The sequence below is a fragment of the Amia ocellicauda genome, chromosome 1 (assembly GCF_036373705.1).
Source record: "Amia ocellicauda isolate fAmiCal2 chromosome 1, fAmiCal2.hap1, whole genome shotgun sequence".
Taxonomy (NCBI): domain Eukaryota; kingdom Metazoa; phylum Chordata; class Actinopteri; order Amiiformes; family Amiidae; genus Amia; species Amia ocellicauda.
Genome location: NC_089850.1, coordinates 63,393,275 through 63,414,790, shown reverse-complemented (window position 1 = coordinate 63,414,790; position 21,516 = coordinate 63,393,275). Strand labels below are relative to the sequence as shown.

The following is a 21,516-nucleotide window of genomic DNA, read 5'->3' as shown; positions in this document are numbered from 1 at the left end:
GTGGGGCTGTAGTCCAACCAAGCCATACCCTGCAATAACCAGGTTGGACATCCAAAGGGAGTCGACAATGTCGGAGTCCAGGAGACTGGTTGTTCTTTGACGAATTGGTAATCTCTGGGATTGGCAAGATTTCAATGGCAATGCGGCCGGGACTGTGGGCTTCGGGGTGGCAGTTGTCCAGACTTTAGTGGAGGCCCTGGTGTTCGGAGTGAGTGCCGGAGCTCAGGTCTGATGTGAGTGTCACTCAGCTGAAATCTAGTTTAACTAGCAAGAGCTGATGGGTGAAATTAGGGATTTACTACCAAAATGCAATCGTAAATTCCAACAATGCAGAATTAGTTTGGTGTATTCTGTGTGTATTTTTCCCACATGGAGTGTAATACTGCAAAACCATGCTGGTGTGCCTTAATTCAGAGCAATGGTCAGACACTGGCCACATTGTTGCTCACTCTTCAGGTGACCAGGGCACGCTGCTCTGACCTCTGTCAGTATGTCTCTCTGTCCCTCCGCACTGCTATATTGGGGAAGTACTTTTGCCAGGGCCCAGAGCTATGTCAGTGCCAGTGTGTCAGTATGTGTGTGTGTCAGTATGTCAGTGCCAGTGTGTCAGTATGTGTGTGTGTCAGTATGTCAGTGCCAGTGTGTCAGTATGTGTGTATAGTTATGTCAGTATGTCAGTGGGTGTCTACAATTAAACTCTCCCTGTTCAATTGTGAACAATCAACTATATCAACTGAATGTTTACCTGTATCTCTCACCCCTCCCTCTCTTTCTCTCACCGTCCATTCCCCTTCCCTTCTCCCTCTCCTTCCTACATCTTTTCTCTCTCCCTCTCTCCCCCTCCCTCAAATTCCTCCTGCTTCCATTCCCCACTCCCTCCGTCCCTCTTTCCCTCCCACTATCCCTCCCTCTCCCTCTTCCTGGCCCACTCTCCTCCTTCTCCCTCTCCCTCTCCTCCCCTCCCTCTCTCTGTACCTCCAGGTAGCTCTGCTGGTCCGCAGCTGTTTCTGTGCGGGTCGATGTCCGAGACCCACAGCGTCCGCAGACACTGCTTCCACAGCCCATAATGAGCGGCCAGGCAGGTGTAGTTGCCATAAAGATCCTTGGGTGGGCTGAGCTCCACCCAGAACTCCGTGCCGACGCCCAGCACGGTGAGGGTCACGCCCACGATGGCCACGAAGAAAGCCAGCTTGATCTTGCCCTCCTGGCTGTCGCTCAACGCCGAATGCGTTGCCCCGCCTCCTCGGCGCTTTGCCCCGCCCCCTCCCCGGCCTCCGCCCATCCCGGCGCCCATCAGGCCCCCGGCCCCGCCCCCGCCCCGGCCCTCCTCTTCCTGCATGAAGAAATTTGACCACATGGCCACTTCAGCGAGGTTCGCCAGAGAAAGACGGTGAGAGCGAGGGGGAGGGAGAGGCCAGTGAGGGAGAGGGAAGCCGAGAGAGGCAGTTAGGGATGGGAAACAGAGGGAGAGATGGGAGAGAGAGAAAGGAAGAAAGGGGGAAAGAGAGATGAGAGTGAAGGTGAGGGGGGGTGTGTGTATGATCGAGGAAAAGAGAGAAAAACAGAGAGATGGAGAAATTGAGGGGGAAGAGAGAGAGACCAGCAGGAGTAGGAGGAGAGGATGAAGGGAGGGAGTGCTCAAGGACCTGAAGGGTAGAGAAAGAGAGAGAGAAATTAATTGAATTTCTTAGTAGACGCCCTAATCCAGTGTATGTCTGTGTGTGTGTCACTGCGTGTGTGTGTGTGCGTCAGTGTGTGTCAGTGTGGTGTATGTGTGTGTGAGTTAGTGTGTGTGTACGTGAATGCTGTCTCAGTGTGTGTGTGATTCTGCATGTCTGTGTGTTTTTTCAAACCTTGTTGAAATTATTAGTTCAGTCTTTCAGTCTGTGTCTCACACTGAGAAACTCAGTCTGAAGAGTCAGCATCCTTTAACACTGAGAGAGAAAGAGAGAGAGAGACAATATAGACCACTGACTGGACACTACAGCACATTAACACTGACTGACTGACTGACTGACTGACTGGACACTACAGCACATTAACACTGACTGACTGACTGGACACTACAGTACATTAACACTGACTGACTGACTGGACACTACAGCACATTAACACTGACTGACTGGACACTACAGTACATTAACACTGACTGACTGGACACTACAGTACATTAACACTGACTGACTGACTGGACACTACAGCACATTAACACTGACTGACTGGACACTACAGCACATTAACACTGACTGACTGACTGGACACTACAGCACATTAACACTGACTGACTGACTGGACACTACAGCACATTAACACTGACTGACTGACTGGACACTACAGCACATTAACACTGACTGACTGACTGACTGGACACTACAGCACATTAACACTGACTGACTGACTGACTGGACACTACAGCACATTAACACTGACTGACTGGACACTACAGTACATTAACACTGACTGACTGACTGGACACTACAGCACATTAACACTGACTGACTGGACACTACAGTACATTAACACTGACTGACTGACTGGACACTACAGCACATTAACACTGACTGACTGGACACTACAGCACATTAACACTGACTGACTGGACACTACAGCACATTAACACTGACTGACTGGACACTACAGCACATTAACACTGACTGACTGACTGGACACTACAGCACATTAACACTGACTGACTGACTGACTGACTGTACACTACAGCACATTAACACTGACTGACTGACTGACTGGACACTACAGCACATTAACACTGACTGACTGGACACTACAGCACATTAACACTGACTGACTGGACACTACAGCACATTAACACTGACTGACTGACTGACTGGACACTACAGCACATTAACACTGACTGACTGGACACTACAGCACATTAACACTGACTGACTGACTGGACACTACAGCACATTAACACTGACTGACTGACTGGACACTACAGCACATTAACACTGACTGAAGGGGAAGGTTTTAGTGTGACACCACGGTGGGGCTTTAAACTACAGTGTGTGTGTCTCGCTATAATTCTTCCCACCTTCCCTGATGTACAGAACACTGATATACAGACAGACACACAAATAGACACCTAGACACTCACATGCACAATGACTACAATAATAAATATAATAATAACAATATTTTTTCTACAGGAGTGAGAAACCTGTCCTTCACACACTGATGAGAAGTGAATACAGTGAATAGTGACAGGACACTTCTGTATTTGCTGCCCGTGCCCCCGCTGGACCGAGCGGCCTGCCGTACCTGTGCACCCCCACCCCTGCGGCGCGGCGTGTCTCTGCCTGACTGTGGCTATGTTGTGTGGCTGTGTTGCTGCAGTGTTGTTGTTGTCACCCTTGTAGCATTGTGCAGCTGTAAAGCATTGTGTGTCAGTAGTCATAGCGTTGTTAAAAAAATAAAAATAAAATAATAATAATAATAATAATCACAGCTGTTACTGCTGCTACTACTACCACAACTACTTTAATTATTAATATTAATATTAATTATAAATAATACATTAATAATAAAAATAAACTGACCTGGACGTACAGTTCAGGCTGTCTCCTCTGTCAGTGCTAAACTCCTCTGACAACATAATGTGTGTGTGTGTGTGTGTGTGTGTGAGAGAGAGAGAGAGAGAGAGAGAGAGTCTGTGTGTGTATTCGGGCCTCTCCCACATTTTCTATTTATAACTGCCACCTGTTAATGACATTAGGGGAGAGAGAGAGAGAGAGAGGGGGGGGAGTGGGTGGGAGGGATAGGGAGTGGACCGAAAGAGAAAGCGAGGGAAAGAGAGAAAGGGAGGGGGTGGGAGAGAGAGAGAGAGAGAGAGAGAGAGAGATAGAGGGGTGGGTGGGAGAGAGTGGGATAGGGAGGAGAAAGAGAGAGAGAAAGTGGGTGAGAATAAAAGTGGGGGGGAGTGAAGTGTAGTTCAGTACTAATCTTTACTCTGCACAGCATTTAGCAGTTATTCCATCTGAATTAACACCTCTCTCTCTCTCTCTCTCTCTCTCTGTCCCTATTTCTCTCTCCATGTCTCTCTCCCTTCCCTGTCTCTCCCTCCCTCTCGCACCTTGTCCCTCTCCCCTCACTCTCTCCCTCTTTTTCTCTCCATCTCCCCCTTTCTCTCTCTCCTTCCCTCCCACTCTCTTTCTTTCTCCTTCCCACTCAATAGTAATGACTTTCTCTCATTCTCTCTCTCTCAGCTACAGTACAGTACAGTACAGCACAAGGGCCCTCCCTACACTGTATGACAACACAGCATACCTCCACACTCTGCAGTGAGTGTAACTGGCTGTATTACGCTACACTACAGTGCTGTCCCAATAGAGAGCAGTCTAGTGCAGCACAATAAGGCACAGCGCAGCAGCCAAGATCACACTACAGGCTCACAGTGGTAGGAGGAGCCGTTGGTGAAATCCTGCCATCTTGTGGTGAACTTTGATCTTTCTTTACAGACACAGTGATGTCCAGGGTAAAGTCTATGACCTCATCAAGTAAATTTACACAGGAAATCAGTGTGCAGTTAAAATTGGCAGTATAAGATTAGTTCTTCACTCACGGGCGCGGGGTGACACAGGGCTGCAGTCTGAGCCCCAACACTGCTCAACATCTTCATCAGTGAGCTGGTGCTGCTGGAGCAGACGGTCAGACCTGGGCTCTGGCAGTGAACCTGGACAAGACCAGACTCATAAGAACATAAGAAATTGACAATCGAGAGGAGGCCATTCGCCCCATCGTGCTCCTTTGGTGTCCATTAATAACTGAGTGATCAAGGATCCTATCCAGTCTGTTTGTGAATGTTCCCAAATTGTCTCTTCAGCCACATCGCTGGGGAGTTTGTTCAGATTGTGACGCCTCTCTGTGTGAAGAAGTGTCTCCTGTTGTCTGTCTTGAATGCCTTGTAGCCCAATTTCCATTTGTGTCCCTGGGTGCGTGAGTCCCTGCTGGTCTGGAAAAGCTCCTCTGGTTTGATGTGGTCGATGCCCTTCATGATTTTGAAGACTTGGATCAAGTCCCCACGTAGTCTCCTCTGTTCCAGGGTGAAAAGGTTCAGGTCCTCAGTCTCTCAGTAGGACATTCCCTTCAGACCTAGAATAAGTCTGGTTGCTCTCCTCTGAACTGCCTCTAGAGCAGCAATATGTGTGTAAGCCCAGAACTGTCCACAGTATCCAGATGAGCTCTAACTAGTGCATTGTACAGTCTGAACATCACTGCCCTTGTTCTCAATTCTACACTTTTGACAATATACCCCAACATCCTGTTTGCCTTTTTTATTGGTTCCCCACATTGTTTGGATGGAGAAAGTGAGGAGTCCACATAGACTCCTAGGTCTTATGCGTTACTTCATCTAGTTCTATTCCTCCCATAGTGTAATTATAGTGGACATTTTTGTTACCTGCATGTATTACCTTGCACTTGTCCACATTGAATTTCATTTGCCAGGTGTCGCCCACAACTGAATATTATCTAAGTCCCTCTGAATAGCTTGTGCTGCCAATATTGTATCTGCTGAGCCACCTATTTTAGTATCATCTGCAAATGTGACAAGTTTGCTAACTATCCCAGAGTCCAGATCATTAATATAGATTAGAAAAAGCACAGGCCCTAGTACTGATCCCTGTGGAACTCCACTAACAACCTCACTCCAGTTAGAAGAGACTCCTCTAATCGACACCCTCCGTTTCCTAGACATCAACCAGTTCATAATCCGTCTACATACATTACCCTAAATGCCTACAGCTTCCAATTTGAGGATCAGTCTTTGGTGTGGATCCTTATCAAAAGCTTTTTGGAAATCTAAGTATATCATATCATATGCTTTCACGTGATCTACAGCTGCAGTTGCATGTTCAAAAAATTCTAATAAATTAGTAAGACATGATCTGCCTCGTCTAAACCCATGTTGACTATCTCCAAGAATATGGTTTTCATTGAGATGCTCCTCTATTTTCTGTCTAATCATTTTTTCCAACATTTTACAGGTGATGCAGGTGAGACTTATTGGTCTGTAATTTCCTGGCTCAGTTTTGTTCCCTTTCTTGTGGATTGGTTTGACATTTGCTGTCTTCCAGTCAGTTGGCACATCCCCTGTTCTAAGTGTCATTTGGAATTTTTGAGTTAGTGGCCTATAAATAATTTCCCTCATTTCTTTAAGTAGTGTTGGAAATATCCCATCTGGCCCAGGTGATTTGTTTGTTTTTAATTCTGCTAGTCCCTTTAGTACCTCCTCCTCATTTATCCTGATCTCTCTTAGTTCATTTTCCAAGATACTTCCATTTTTGCCCTTTATCTGTTTCACTTCCTCCTTTATTGACCTCTTGCTGTTGTAGTATTTTTAAAAAGTTCTTTGCATTAGTTTTAGCTCCAAGAGCTATGTTTCTTTCTATTTCCCTCTTTGCTTTCCTGATCCCTTTCTTAAGATCTCTTTGCAGCTCAACATATTCTTTGTATTTTGTTTAATCTCCATCCCTTCTGTATGTGCTATACAACATTTTCTTTCTCTTGATATTTTTCTGCATACTTCTATTAAACCATCCATCCATCCATCCATTTTCGAAACCACTTATCCTGGTTAGGGTCACGGGGAAGTCAGAGCCGATCCTGGCAGGCATAGGGCAGGACTTCTATTAAACCATTTTGGCCAGTGTTTGTTGGTCCTCAACCAAGTTTTGGTACAAATTGCTCTAAAAAAGTAGTATATTCTTAAAGTATACCCATCCATTTTCAACTGACTCTGTATCCAGTGATCTCCAGTCTACCTCTTCTAAGTACCGCCTCATACCTTCAAGGTTTGCTTTTCTAAAATTGCAGACCATTGTTTTAGATTTGGACCTTATTTTTTGAAAGAATGCCTCAAAGCTAACCATGTTGTGATCACAATTTGCCATTGGTTCTCTAACTAGTGTCCCTCTGACTCTATCTTGGTTATTTGAAAAGAATGTCAATGAAAAGTCAATGCATGCTCTCTTCCTGGTTGGTTCCCTGACAAATTGAGTTAGAAATCAGTCATTTGCCATCTCAACCATTTCTATTTCTGCCTCTGTAGTCCCAACCGGGCTTTCCCAGTCTATGTTTGGGAAATTGAAGTCCCCCATTATAACAGCCACATCCTTGCTACATGCAGTCCTGATTACATTGTACAATGCAACTTCTTTATGAATATCTGAGGGTGGTCTGTAACACACTCCCACTACTAATCCTCCGGATCTTTTATTCAAAAGTTTAACCAACAAAGACTCTAATTTGAGTTCTTCTGCCTCAATGTCATTTTTCACATATAATGCTACCCCACCCCCTCTTCGATTTTGCCTGTCTCTCCTAAACTGTGTGTATCATTTCAACTTGTATTCATCCCCATCATTTTCTGCAAGCCATGTTTCCATCACTCCTACATCATAGTCACATGCCAGCACTGTGGCTTCTAGGTCTAACATCTTGTTCCTTATACTCCTGGAATTGAGGTACAAACATTTCAGAACTTTTCAGGCAGTTTCCCTTGGTTTTCTTTCCTTAGTGGAGCATCTCCCATTGTCAGAGCTCCCTGCCCCCCTGGTTCCTAGTTTAAATGATTCTCAATTTCTCTGCACATATGCTCTCCCAATGCATTAGCCCCCCTTCTGTTTAGATGTAGATCGTCCAGTTTGTAAAGGTCCCATCTATCCCAGAAGAAAGATCAATGCCCAATAAATCTAAGGCGGGATTCCCCCTGGATTTGGCCAGTAGCCCGTCTACTGGTTTAGGGAGATCTGCAAACTGAGCACCAGGCAGGCAAGACCCTTATCACTAGAGCACGCTGTGTGATCTACGCCTCTAAGAATCGAGTCTATAACTACCTCCCTGTTCTGGGGGGGAGTGGACACTGTAATATAGTACATAGGAACCTTAGATGGGGTTGATGGTTGCAGTACAGGAGCATGTTAGGGAGAACCAGAGTGGAAGTAAGGTGTGTAAAGGAGTGTTCATGTAACGTGGTGTGCTGTAATAAAGTCGTGGTTGCATTAAAGCTTTATAATTGGTTTTGTGACTGAATATATATATATATATATATATATATATATATATATATATATATATATATATATATATATATATATACTGATCAGCCATAACATTATGACCACCTACCTAATATTGTGTAGGTCCCCCATTTGCCGCCAAAACAGCCCTGACCGAGGCATGGACTCCACTAGACCTCTGAAGGTGTGCTGTGGTATCTGGCACCAAGATGTTAGCAGCAGATCCTTTAAGTCCTGTAAGCTGCGAGTGTCACTTTTGGATTCTCCTTGGTTTCTGTCTGCTCATTGCAGTAGCTCTGCACTTGGGTCCTTTTCTCTAACAGCTTTACGGTCCTCCCACGAGGTAACCGTGACAGCGAGGTGGGGCCTCCATGGATCGGACTTGTTTGTCCAGCACATCCCAGAGATGCTCCATTGGATTGAGATCTGGGGAATTTGGTGGCCAAGTCAACACCTTAAACTCGTGATTCATCAGACCAGGCCACCTTCTTCCATTGCTCTGTGGTCCAGTTCTGATGCTCACGTGCCCATTGTAGGGGCTTTTGGCAGTGGACAGGGGTCAGCATGGGCACCCTGACTGGTCTGCGGCTATGCAGCCCCATACGCAACAAACTGCGATGCACTGTGTGTTCTGACACCGTTCTATCAGAACCAGCATTCACTTTTTCAGCAATTTGAGCTACAGTAGCTCGTCTGTTGGATAGGACCACACGGGCCAGCCTTCGCTCCCCACGTGCATCAGTGAGTCTTGGCCGCCCATGACCCTGTCACCGGTTCACCGCTTTTCCTTCCTTGGACCACTTTTGATAGGTACTGACCACTGCAGACCGGGAACACCCCACAAGAGCTGCAGTTTTGGAGATGCTCTGACCCAGTCGTCTAGCCATCACAATTTGGCCCTTGTCAAAGTCGCTCAGATCCTTACGCTGCCCATTTTTCATGCTTCTAACACATCAACTTTGAGGACAAAATGTTCACTTGCTGCCTAATATATCCCACCCACTGACAGGTGCCATGATAACGAGATTATCAGTGTTATTCACTTCACCTGTCAGTGGTCATAATGTTATGACTGATCAGTGTATACAAAATATAACAGTTTCTCGCAACGAGGATGCTTGGAAAACCTGTCTAAATAAAAATAAATAAATAAATAAAAGTGGAGTCGACAGAAGAAGAATGGCATGGATAGGCAAAGTGACCGAGTTTCGGGAGGACAAGGAAGATTTTGAATCTTACATGGAAAGGCTGGAAATATGGATGACTGCGAATGAAGTCGCCGACAAAATACATGTGAGTTTTTTTGTCTGTAATGGGGTCTGAAGCATAGGGGTTGCTTAAGAATCTAATTGCGCCAGACAAACCTAAAGATAAAACGTCTGTTGAACTACAGAGGTGCTACGCAAGCATTACAAACCCAAGCCAGTTATAATAGTGGAGCGCTTTCGTTTCCATAGGAGGGATCAAAATGAAATGGAGTCACTTTCTGACTACATCATTGTGTTAAGACAACTGGAAAACACGTGAGATTGAGTCGTTTTGAGACAGGTTTGTCTGTGGCTTAAAGAGCTAGTCCAAACAGAAGAGGTTATTATCTAACTTTTGCCTCTGCTAGTGAAATGGCTTTAGCAATGGAGATGGCTGCTAAGAATCCTCAGGAATGTGCAGGGAAGATTGTTACACTGTTGTGTAAAGCAGATAAAGTCTTGACGGAGACGCAGCGCAGCAAAAGTAAACACGCTCATATCAAACAAACAGCACCCTCTGGTGGTTGAGCATCAGCAATGGGGGAAGTGCACGAACAAGCAACACAGGATAACTGCTACAGATGTGGAGGAAAGCACAATAATAGTTATTGCCGCTTTAAAACAGAACAGCGCCACAAATGTAAGAAGATTGGTCACATTGCATGCAGCTGCAAAAGTAGGAGAGATGTGGGAACAACACACATTGTAAGGGAAGAACAGGAGACCAATGACAATGAGAAAAGGGAATCTCCATTTCATTGTGTTTAGAAGATAAACCTGTAAAAATGCAACTGGACACAGGAGCAACAGTAAGCATTGTTCCAAAGACACTGTACCAGAAGGCATTGTCCCACAGGCCACAAAGAAATAGTCCATTGCAGTTAAAGACATACTCTTGAGAGAAAATCCCAATGCTGGGACAGATTCATGAGTGAAATACAATGACCAGTCTGCACTTTTGCCACTAATAGTAGCGAAGGGTGATAGACCTGCACTGCTGGGGAGGAACTGGCTTCAAAACAGAAAACTAAACTGGTCAAGTATTTTTCAGGTGTCTAGAGGAGAAACAATCAAAACACTCAAAGAGATCCTGAAGCAGCATAAAGAAGCGTTTGAGAAAGAATTAACCCCTATCAAGACCTTCTCAGCCCGAATAAGAGTAAAACCTGGATCCGAGCCACTGTTCTACAAGGCCAGACCGGTGCCATATGCCCTGCGTGAAGCTGTTGAGGAAGAATTAGCCAAACTGGAACACCATAACACCATATCACAGGTGAACCACAGCAACTGGGCCGGACCAATTGTCGTTGTGCCCAAACAAGATAAAACCATCTGAATATGTGGAGATTATAAGGTCACTGTCAACCAGTGCACAGCTGAAGAAATGTATCCATTACCAAATGCAGAAGATTTATTTTCTAAGTTAGCTGGGGGAGTCTACTTCAGTAAACTTGATTTGTCAAATGCATACCAGCAACTCAACTTAGACAAAGACTCGGAAGAGTTCTTAACAATCAATACACACAGAGGCTTGTACCACTGCCATAGCTTGCCTTATGGTGTATCAAGTGCTCCTGCTATTTTCCAGGCCGTCTGGGACCAAATTCTCCAGGGACTTGACAACGCTGTATGCTATCTAGATGACATTTTGATAACGGCCAAATCAGAAAAAGACCATTTGAAGACACTGAATGAAGTCTTAACTCATCCAAAACAACACGGTGCACATGTTAAGGTTTCAAAATGTACTTTTCTACAGTCTAGTGTAGATTATATGGGTCACGTTGTGGATGCAGATGGCTTACATATTACAGCAGAAAAAGTGTTGGCAATCCAGAATGCACCCAGACCTAAAACTGTGTCAGAACTGCAGTCCTTCCTAGGTTTACTTAATTCTTATGCAAGGTTTTTAGAAAGCCTAGTGACTACTCTGAAACCATTGCATGAACTGTTACAAAAAGAAAAACAGTGGATGTGGACAAGCAGTTGTGAAGAAGCCTTCCAGAGCTGCAAGCAACAGCTGTTAACTAGTCATGTACTGGTTCATTATGACACCCGAAACCCCTGAGACTAGCAAGTGATGCCTCCCCATATGGGGTAGGAGCCATGATCTCCCATGTCAAGTCTGACAGAAGAGAACGTCCCATTGCATTTTCATCAATAACATTGAAAAGCAGTGTAGAGAACCACGCCCAGATTGAGAAGGAGGCACTCGGCTTGATTTTTGGAGTCAACAAATCTCATAAATATCTGTATGGGCGCAAATTTACACTGGTGACCACTGTTGGCCATCCTGGGCCCCAAGTCTGCCATCACCACACTGGCTACGGCAAGAATGCAAAGTTGGGCACTGTTACTGCTTGCATTCGATTATGACATAGAATATCGGAGGTCTGGCGAACACGCGAATGCAGATGCATTATCACGCTTACCATGCCAAAGTGCATCCCCAGTAGTTGAAGATGCTAATGTTTTCTTTTTCAGCCATGAAGATAAGCTGCCAGTGTCATCTAGGGATATAGCAGAGGAGACAAGAAACGATCCTTTCCAGAGTTTGGGATTTTACCTTGAACGGTTGGCCACATACAGTAAGCGCTGATGTAAAGGCGTATTTTCAGCTTTGAGAGCAAAACTGCATATTGTGGGGGTTAAGAGTGATCGTACCACCGGCCTGCAGAAAACGCTAATTAGACAACTTACATGGGGAACATCCAGGCATGTGTATGATGCAAGAAGCTATATCTGTTGTCCAGGCCATGATGCAGAAATTGAACAGAAGATCAGAAGTTGCACAGTGTGTGCACTGGTGCAAAATTCCCCTACAGTGGCACCGTTACATCCGTGGAGATGGGCAACCCGTGCTTGGCAGAGGATACATATTGATTTTGCTGAAAAGGACAAACAATATATCTTTGTAGTGGTGGACAGTCATTCCAAGTGGTTGGAAGTAACCCTACTGTCAAGCATCATGACACACAAAACGATGGAAACTCTGCGCAATCATTTTGCAGCGTACGGGCTACCAGAGGAAGAGGTATCGGATAATGGGCCACAGTTTACTTTAACTGAGTTTCAACAGTTTATGCAGGGAAATGGCATCAAACATACCTTAATACCACCTTACCATCCGGCGTCCAACGGTGCTGCAGAGAGGTGTGTGCAGACACTCAAGAAGGCTTTAAAGAAACAAGTGTTCAGTGCTAAACACAGGAACACCAGCATTATTCTTGAACACCGCTAGTCAAACTTCCTATTTCAGTACAGCAGTGCACCTCACACACTGCTCACCGGCTGAGCTGTTTCTGAAGAGGCAACTGAATACCAGATTCACTCTATTACGTCCAAATTTGCAGTAGCATGTGGAAGCACAACAGACGCAACAGACAAAAAGCAGACAACACTCCGTCAGATGACTGCTGGAGACTGTGTACTGGTACTGGCCGTTTCCTGAAAGGGAGGGAGAAATGGGAAACTGCAATAGTGTTGAGAAAATTGAGAATCATTTAAACTAGGGACCAGGGGGGCAGGGAGCTCTGACAATGGGAGATGTTCCGCTAAGGAAAGAAAACAAAGGGAACCCGCTAGTGGGAAAGTCCTGAAATGTTTGTTCCTCAATGCCAGTAGTATAAGGAACAAGATGTTAGACTTAGAAGCCACAGTGCAGGCGTGTGACTATGATGTTGTAGGAGTGACGGAAACATGGCTTACAGAAAACGATGGGGATGAATACAAGTTAGAAGGATACACACAATTTAGGAGAGACAGGCAAAATCGAAGAGGAGGTGAGGTAGCATTATATGTGAAAAATGACATTGAGGCAGAAGAACTCAAATTAGATCCCAGTAACGGAACAGAATCTTTGTGGGTCAAACTTTTGGACAAGAGATGTGGAGGATTAGTGGTAGGAGTGTGTTACAGGCCACCAAACTCAGATATTCAGCAAGATGTTGCATTGTACAGTGTAATCAGGACTGCTTTCTAACTCAATTTGTCAGGGAACCAACCATAGAGAGAGCATGCATTGACTTTATCTTTTCAAATGACCAAGATAGAGTCAGGGGGACAGTAGTTAGAGAACCAATGGCAAATTGTGATCACAACATGGTTAGCTTTGAGGCATTCTTTCAAAAAACAAGGACCAAGTCTAAAACAATGGTCTACAATTTTAGAAACCAAACCTTGAAGGTATGAGGCGGCACTTAGAAGAGGTAGACTGAAGCACAATGGATACAGAGTCAGTTGAAAATGGATGGTTATATTTTAAGAATATACTACTTGAGGCTCAGGAGCAATTTGTACCAAACCAAAAAACAGTGGCCAAAATGGTTTAATAGAGGTATGCAAAAAAATATCAAGAGGAAGAAAATGTTGTATAGCACATACAAAAGGGACGGAGAATATGTTGAGCTGCAAAGAGATCTTAAGACAGGGATCAGGAAAGCAAAGAGGGAAATAGAAAGAAACTTAGCTCTTGGAGCTAAAACTAATGCAAAGAGCTTTTTTCAATATTACAACAGCAAGAGGTCAATAAAGGAGGAAGTGAAACAGATAAAGGGCAAAAATTGAGGTATCTTGGAAAACGAACAAGATGTGGCAAATATTCTAAATGAGTATTTCACAGAGGTTTTTACAAAAGAAAAGACAGATGACATGCCACAGGTTGACAATCAGTCCAGTCAAACCCTAAGAGAGATCAGGATAAATGAGGAGGAGGTACTAAAGGGACTAGAAGAATTAAAAACCAACAAATCACCTGGGCCAGATGGTACATTTCCAACTGTACTTAAAGAAATGAGGGAAATTATTTATAGGCCACTAACTCAAATATTCCAAATGACACTTAGAACAGGGGATGTGCCAACTGACTGGAAGACAGCAAATGTCATATCAATCCACAAGAAAGGGGACAAAACTGAGCCAGGAAATTACAGACCAATAAGTCTCACCTGCATCACCTGTAAAATGTTGGAACAAATGATTGATTAAACAGAAAATAGAGGAGCATCTAAATGAAAACTATATTCTTGGAGATAGTCAACATGAGTTTAGACGAGGCAGATCATGTCTTACTAATTTATTAGAATTTTTTGAACATGCAACTGCAGCTGTAGATCACGTGAAAGCATATGATATGATATACTTAGATTTTCAGAAAGCTTTTGATAAGGTTCCACACCAAAGACTGATCCTCAAATTAGAAGCTGTAGGCATTCAGGGTAATGTAAGTAGATGGATTATGAACTGGTTGATGTCTAGGAAGCAGAGGGTGTCGATTAGAGGAGTTGCTTCTAACTGGAGTGAGGTTGTTAGTGGAGTTCCACAGGGATCAGTACTAGGGCCTGTGCTGTTTCTAATCTATATTAATGATCTGGACTCTGGGATAGTTAGCAAACTTGTCACATTTGCAGATTATACAAAAATAGGTGGCTCAGCAGATACAATATTGGCAGCACAGGCTATTCAGAGGGACTTAGATAATATTCAGTTGTGGGCCGACAGCTGGCAGATGAAATTCAATGTGGACAAGTGCAAGGTAATACATGCAGGTAACAAAAATGTCCACTATAATTACACTATGGGAGGAATAGAACTAGATGAAGTAACGCATGAGAAAGACCTAGGAGTCTATGTGGACTCCTCACTTTCTCCATCCAAACAATGTGGGGAACCAATAAAAAAGGCAAACAGGATGTTAGGGTATATTGTCAAAAGTGTAGAATTGAGAACAAGGGCAGTGATGTTCAGACTGTACAATGCACTAGTTAGAGCTCATCTGGATACTGTGGACAGTTCTGGGCTCCACACTTCAAGAAAGATATCGCTGCTCTAGAGGCAGTTCAGAGGAGAGCAACCAGACTTATTCCAGGTCTGAAGGGAATGTCCTACTGAGAGACTGAGGACCTGAACCTTTTCACCCTGGAACAGAGGAGACTACATGGGGACTTGATCCAAGTCTTCAACATCATGAAAGGCATCAACCACATCAAACCAGAGGAGCTTTTCCAGATCAGCAGGGACACACGCACCCGGGGACACAAATGGAAATTGGGCTTCAAGGCATTCAAAACGGAAAACAGGAGACACTTCACACAGAGAGGCGTCACAATCTGGAACAAACTCCCCAGCGATGTGGTAGAAGCTGAAAGTTTGGGAACATTTAAAAATAGACTGGATAGGATCCTTGGATCACTCAGTTATTAATGGACACCAAACGAGCAAGATGGGTCGAATGGCCTCCTCTCGTTTGTAAACTTTCTTATGTTCTTATGTTCTTATGACAGTGTGTGGACAGTGTATGGACAGCCTGAGGGACACTGTGTGGACAGCCTGAGAGACAGTACAGTATATTTTGAATTTTTTCATTAATTTAATTATTTTTTATGTACTTAATTTATTTATCTGTTTATTTACTATGAAGGAACTGACATTGCCCCACGGCTTTTATCTTACCAATACAATGCACAGCCTCCACTTTAACTTTAACTTGAATACACACGAATCAATATCCATAAAGTGTTGCATGTGATTAAGAAAAAGAGTTAAAATGTTTTGGTTAAAATACAAAAGAAAAGAAACATGTGATCTTACCCGTTTTTTACAAAAATATATAATCCATGGCATGCACGGTGCACACTGTGTGAGATGGGCGTGTTTACCTCCTGAAGGGAATTCGGTGTGGGTGACAATATACAACTCCTTTAGAGTTTGGGTTTAGAGTTTGGGTTCTCTGTCACTGTTTAAAACCACCGCGTTAAAGGGACCATGCATTATTAAAGTAATTTACATCGGAGGTTAAAAGGGAGAGACGATGTTGTGTATTGAAAGGGGGAGTTGGTGAAATTAAAATCGCTTGCAATTAATTATACTGGTAAAGAACGAACTGTGAGATACAAAAAAGGGCTTCCAAAAAAAAACTTCCAAAGAGCAGGGACTCCGCACAACAACACCAGGTAGCCATGATTATCTCTCCGATTCCTGTCCTGCTCTCTTCATCTTCTGCACCTGTACACCATTGCTTCCCTAATCCCTCCAACCTCATTTCTCTGCCTCTCTCTTCCTCCACTCTCCCCTCTATTCCCCTCACACGAGGCCTGTGGAACTGCCACTCAGCTTCCAACAAGGCCGATTTCATCTCCGCCTTCGCCTCCCACCAGTTTCTGGATTTCCTCGCTCTCAACGAGACATGGATCTCCCCTGAGAACTGAAACACCCCTGCTGCCCTATCTTCTCTGTTTGTCCTGTCCCACTCCCCCATCTTACCGGGCGGGGAGGAGGAACAGGGCTGCTGCTCTCCCTTTCTCTCCTTTTCTCTGTCCCCCCCTTTCTCTCTTCAATATCAACTAACAGCTTTGAACTCACCTCTCCCTCTCACCTCTTCCTTCTAGTTCTCTACCGTTCTCCCGATCCACTCACCTCCTTTCTGGGAGACTTTAACATCCACCTCTCCAACCCCTCCCACTCTGCCATATTTCTTCCTTTCCCTCAGTCTTTTAACTTTTCTCTCTCCCCATCTCCCCCCACTCAGAGAGCAGGCTACAATCTGGATCTTGTCTTCTCAAGAGGCTGCTCCCCTTCGATGCTCTCCATGCCACCCACTGGACATCTCAGACCACCACTTCATCTCCTTCTCCCTTACTCTCCCCTCCCTCCCCACCCCACCCACTCCTTCTGTCAGCTTCCGCCATAATCTCCGGTCTGTCTCCCCCCCACCCTGGCCCCCACTGCTCTCACTCTCTAACCTTCCATTGACTGTGCTACCTCCTCTTTGTTCTCCTCCCTCACCTCCTCCCTTGATTCCCTCTGTCCTCTCACTTCTCATCCTGTCCACCCCTCCTCTCCACAGCCCTCCCACTAATCAAGCTTCCTTTTCTTCATTCTCACCTCTTTTGGACTCTGAACTTTCCTCTCTCCTCCTACATCACAAACCTACAACGTGTGCCCTGGACCTTCTCCCCACTCGCCTCCTCCAAGCGACCACTCCTGATCTACTCCCCTTCATCTCCTCCCTCCTCAACTCCTCACTCGTCTCTGGCTGTTTCCCCTCTGCATTTAAACAAGCTGCTGTCATCTCACTCCTCAGGAAACCAACCCTTGACCCCACCTCTCCACAGAACTACCGCCCTGTCTCTCTACTCCCCTTCCTCACTAAGACCCTTGAGCGTGCTGTCCACCTTCAGCTCTTTGCATTTCTTTCCCATTACTCACTCCTGGATCCTCTGCAATCTGGCTTCCGCACAGCTCACTCCACTGAGACGGCTCTCCTGACTGTCACTGACTCCCTCAGCTGTGCTCGAGCGGCCTCCCTCTCCTCAGTCCTCATCCTCCTTGATCTCTCCGCAGCATTTGACACCGTTGATCACTCCATCCTCATCTCCTGCCTCGCTGACCTTGGAATCTCTGGGACTGCTCTAACCTGGTTCTCCTCAGCGACCGGTCCTACCAAGTGACATGGCGAGGCTCCTCATCCACCCCCAACCTCTCCTCACAGGCGTTCCCCAAGGCTCCGTCCTGGGCCCGCTCCTGCTCTCTCTCTACACTCGCTCCCTGGGCATCCCATGGTTTCTCCTACCACTTCTACACAAATGATGCCCAGATCTTCCTGTCTTTTCCCTCTTCTGACCCTCACATACCCTCTCGCATCTCTTCCTGTTTGTCTGCTATCTCCGCCTGGATGCACTCGCACCACCTCAAGCTCAACCTCTCCAAATTGGATCTCCTCTTTTTCCCCCCACTCTTCCTCACCTTCTGCTGATCTCTCCATCTCGATCCCCTTGGAATCTATGACACTCTCTCCCTCTTCCTCCGCTAACAACCTAGGAGTCACCCTCGATCCTGCGCTCTCCTACACCCAGCACATCACCACGCTGACATGCACCTGTAGATTCTTCCTGAGCAACATACGCCAGATCCGTCCCTTCCTCACTGACTACTTGACTCTTCCAGTCACTGGTCCTCTCCCGCCTGGACTACTGCAACTCCCTCCTGGCCGGCCTGCCTGCAACTACTTCCCGCCGCTCCAGCTCATCCAGAACTCTGTGGCTGGTGTCGTGTCTCTCTGCCACGATTCGCACACGCTACTCCACTGCTCCGCTCCCTCCACTGGCTCCCGATACCGGCACGCATTCAGTTCAAGACACTGACCCTCACCTACCGCTGTCTCGACCACACTGCACCAAGCTACCTTCAGACACTCGTCTCTCCATACATCCCCTCCAGACCACTGCGCTCCTCCAGTGCCAGAAGACTAACTCTGCCTCCTCTCCACTCTCCCTCCTTCAGAGCTAAATGGTGGAACGACCTGCCCACCAAAGTCTAAACAGCAGAGTCCTTGACCTCATTCCGGCGATTACTCAAGACACACCTATTCACACTGTACCTGTAACTCAGCTGTTATTCCCCTGCGGGGCTCAGCTCTCCTGTTAAATTGCATTTCATCTAGTTTTTGTTATACAACTTGCTTTTACATTGCTAGTACTCATGTTGTTTATATTGTTTACCCCTATGTCCCTTTCCCTGGAGCTATTAACTAGGACTTCACATCTTGTCTGCAATTATTAGCTCACAAATCTAGTATGTAGGACCTGTATTAACTGTATATTTCTTTTATGCACATTTTTAACTTGTAATTTAAGCTATGCTTTGATCTGTAATTCTAGACTGTATTGCACTTTTATATTGCTTTTTGTAAGTCGACCTGGATAAGGCCATCTGCTAAGAAATAAATAATAATCATTATAAAAATGGGCTCTGGGCGCTGAAAACCCCAGTCTAGGCTAACAGTTAGCAGTAAAGAATGGATTGCTAGCAGAGTTGTAACCATGTTACTAAAACTGGGACTCAAGTCGAGTTGAGTCATTTAGGAGTAAAGACGAGTCGAGTCGAGTCAAGTCAGTGATGTGATAAGCTCGAGTTGAGTCACTGAATTTGTCGAGTCGATTCAAGTCACTTCAAGTCATAAGTTCCAACTGTTCAAGACATCTTTATTTAATCTGATTATTTTATTACAGGAAATCAGCAATATATATGGATGTATAGTAATGAATAATACCAAAATTAAACAAATATTTTCTCAAGTGACACTACTCTATAATTGTTTCAGATACCAGATGGAAGGAAATTTGGTGGGATTTGGTGGCCCAAGAGAAAAATAAATAAATAGGGTTGTAATGTACATGATCATGTAATTAACTTTTCTCACGACTTCTTCCCAATCATTCAAGTTTTTTATGTACAAGACTGTCAGTACGTGTGTGCGTGTGTCTGTTACTGTACATGTGTGTATGTGTGTGTGTCTGAATGTGTGTGCATGGGCGTAGGTTTGGTTTCAGAATTGGGGGGGACATTGGGGGTTTTGTGTGGGGGGGGTGCGCAAGATTGTAGAGTTGCTGTTGTTTTTTTAGAGGGGGGGCGTTGTTGTCGAGCAGCGCGGAAAGCTCGTCGGCATTCATATTGAACAAGTTCTTATAATATTCTCTCAACATTACATTAATGTGTATGTGTGATACTGTTCGTATTAGTGTGTTTGCTAATCTAACACACACACACACACACACACACTCTCACACACACACACACACACACAGTACAGACACACACACACACTCTCACACACACACACACACACAGTACAGACACACACACACACGCACAAATGCACACACACACAGTACAGACACACACACACACACTCACACACACTAGGTTTGTTTGTGTTTTTTGTTTTTGTGTGTTTGTGTTTGTGTTTGTGTGTTTGTTTTTGTGTTTTTGTTTGTGCTAGGTTTGTTTTTTCCCCTTTCTGTTACAACCCCAATTCCGAAAAAGTTGGGACAGTATGGAAAATGCTAATAAAAACAAAGAGGAGTGATTTGTAAATGTACTTTGACTTGTATTTAAACAAAAAACATATAAAGACAAGATATTTTATGTTTTACCTAATCAACTGCATAGTTGTTTTAAGGTAAACATTTATTTTGAAATTGATGCATGCAACACGTTTTAAAAAAGTTGGGACAGGGCAATTTAGCACTAATAGTGATGTGACAAGTTGAAATAAGAAGGTGATGTGAAACAGGTGAGGCAATCGTGTAATCATAGTATATCAGGAGCCTCCAAAAAAGGCTTAGTCCTTCAAGAGCAAGGATGGGTCGAGGCTCGCCAATCTGCCAACAGATGCGTCAGCGAATAATCCAACACTTTGAGAACAACATTCCCCAAGGACAAATCGGTAGGATTTTGAGCATTTCACCTTGTACAGTGCACAATATAATTAGAAGAATCAAGGAATCCGGTCAAATCCTGGAGCGTAAAGGGCAAGGCCGAAAACCACTTCTGAATGCGCGTGACCTCCGATCCCTCAGACGTCACTGTCTTAAAAATCGTCATGAGTCTGTTATGGATATCCTGACATGGGCTCGGGAATACTTTGGTAAACCTTTGTCAGTCAACACCATCCACAGATGCAAGTTAAGGTTTTACTATGCAAAGCAGAAGCCATACATCAACACTGTCCAGAAGTCCATCTGAGATGGACAGCAGCACAGTGGAATCGTGTTTTGTGGTCCGACCAATCAATATTTCAAATAGATTTTGGACAAAACAGCCATCTTGTTCTCCAGGCCAAAGAGGAAAAGGACCATCCAAGCTGTTATCAGCGTCCGGTCCAAAAGCCCTGTACAGTTGCTCAGCTGAAGAAATGCATAATGGATGAATGGGGGAAAATTCCGCTTGCTAAACTTAACCAACTGGTGTTTTCAGTGCCCAAACGCTTAATAAGTGTAATTAAAAGAAAAGGTGATGTTACACAGTGGTAAACAGTCAAGTTTCCCAACTTGTTTGGAGTGTGTTGCAGTCATCAGATTTGAAATGAGTGTATATTTTCAAAAATAAATTAAATTCACAAAGTAAAACATCAAATAATGTGTATTCAATATAGTACAGGGTGAATTGAATTTTCAAATGACTCTTTATGTTTGTTTTTTTGCATTTTCCATACTGTCACAACTTTTTCGGAATTGGGGATGTATATTGAGAGTGAGTATTTGTTTTTTCATTTAAGTCATTATTTTTGTTCTGTCTTTGTCTCAATTTTGATTTCCTGACAACTGTGCTCCAGTCGTCCCTTCATTGAAAAGGCACAAGGCTCCACGCTTACATTTATGTTGTGCGGCGCTGGGCTGGGCTGGGCTGGGCAAGAGACTGCTGCCCTGCCTGGCACTACATTTCCCAGATGCCCC

The 21,516-nt window shown here is 44.7% G+C and overlaps 1 protein-coding gene across 5 annotated transcripts in view; it reads right to left on the bottom strand.

Moving 5' to 3' along the window:
* cacng6b (calcium channel, voltage-dependent, gamma subunit 6b) overlaps window positions 1-21,516 on the bottom strand; it is a 36,501-nt gene that overhangs the window by 10,233 nt on the left and 4,752 nt on the right. The window contains exons 1-4 of one of the 5 annotated variants that reach the window (XM_066712530.1): window positions 3,558-3,646; window positions 3,280-3,387; window positions 1,854-1,934; window positions 976-1,646 (exon numbers count right to left, since the gene is read on the bottom strand). In XM_066712530.1, the coding sequence (XP_066568627.1) occupies window positions 976-1,357 (382 nt within the window). In that variant the 5' untranslated portion in view covers window positions 1,358-1,646; window positions 1,854-1,934; window positions 3,280-3,387; window positions 3,558-3,646. Of the gene's footprint in view, window positions 1-975; window positions 1,647-1,853; window positions 1,935-3,279; window positions 3,388-3,557; window positions 3,653-21,516 lie in introns of those variants that run through there. The other 4 variants (XM_066712536.1, XM_066712525.1, XM_066712519.1 and 1 more) reach the window with 4 other exon arrangements.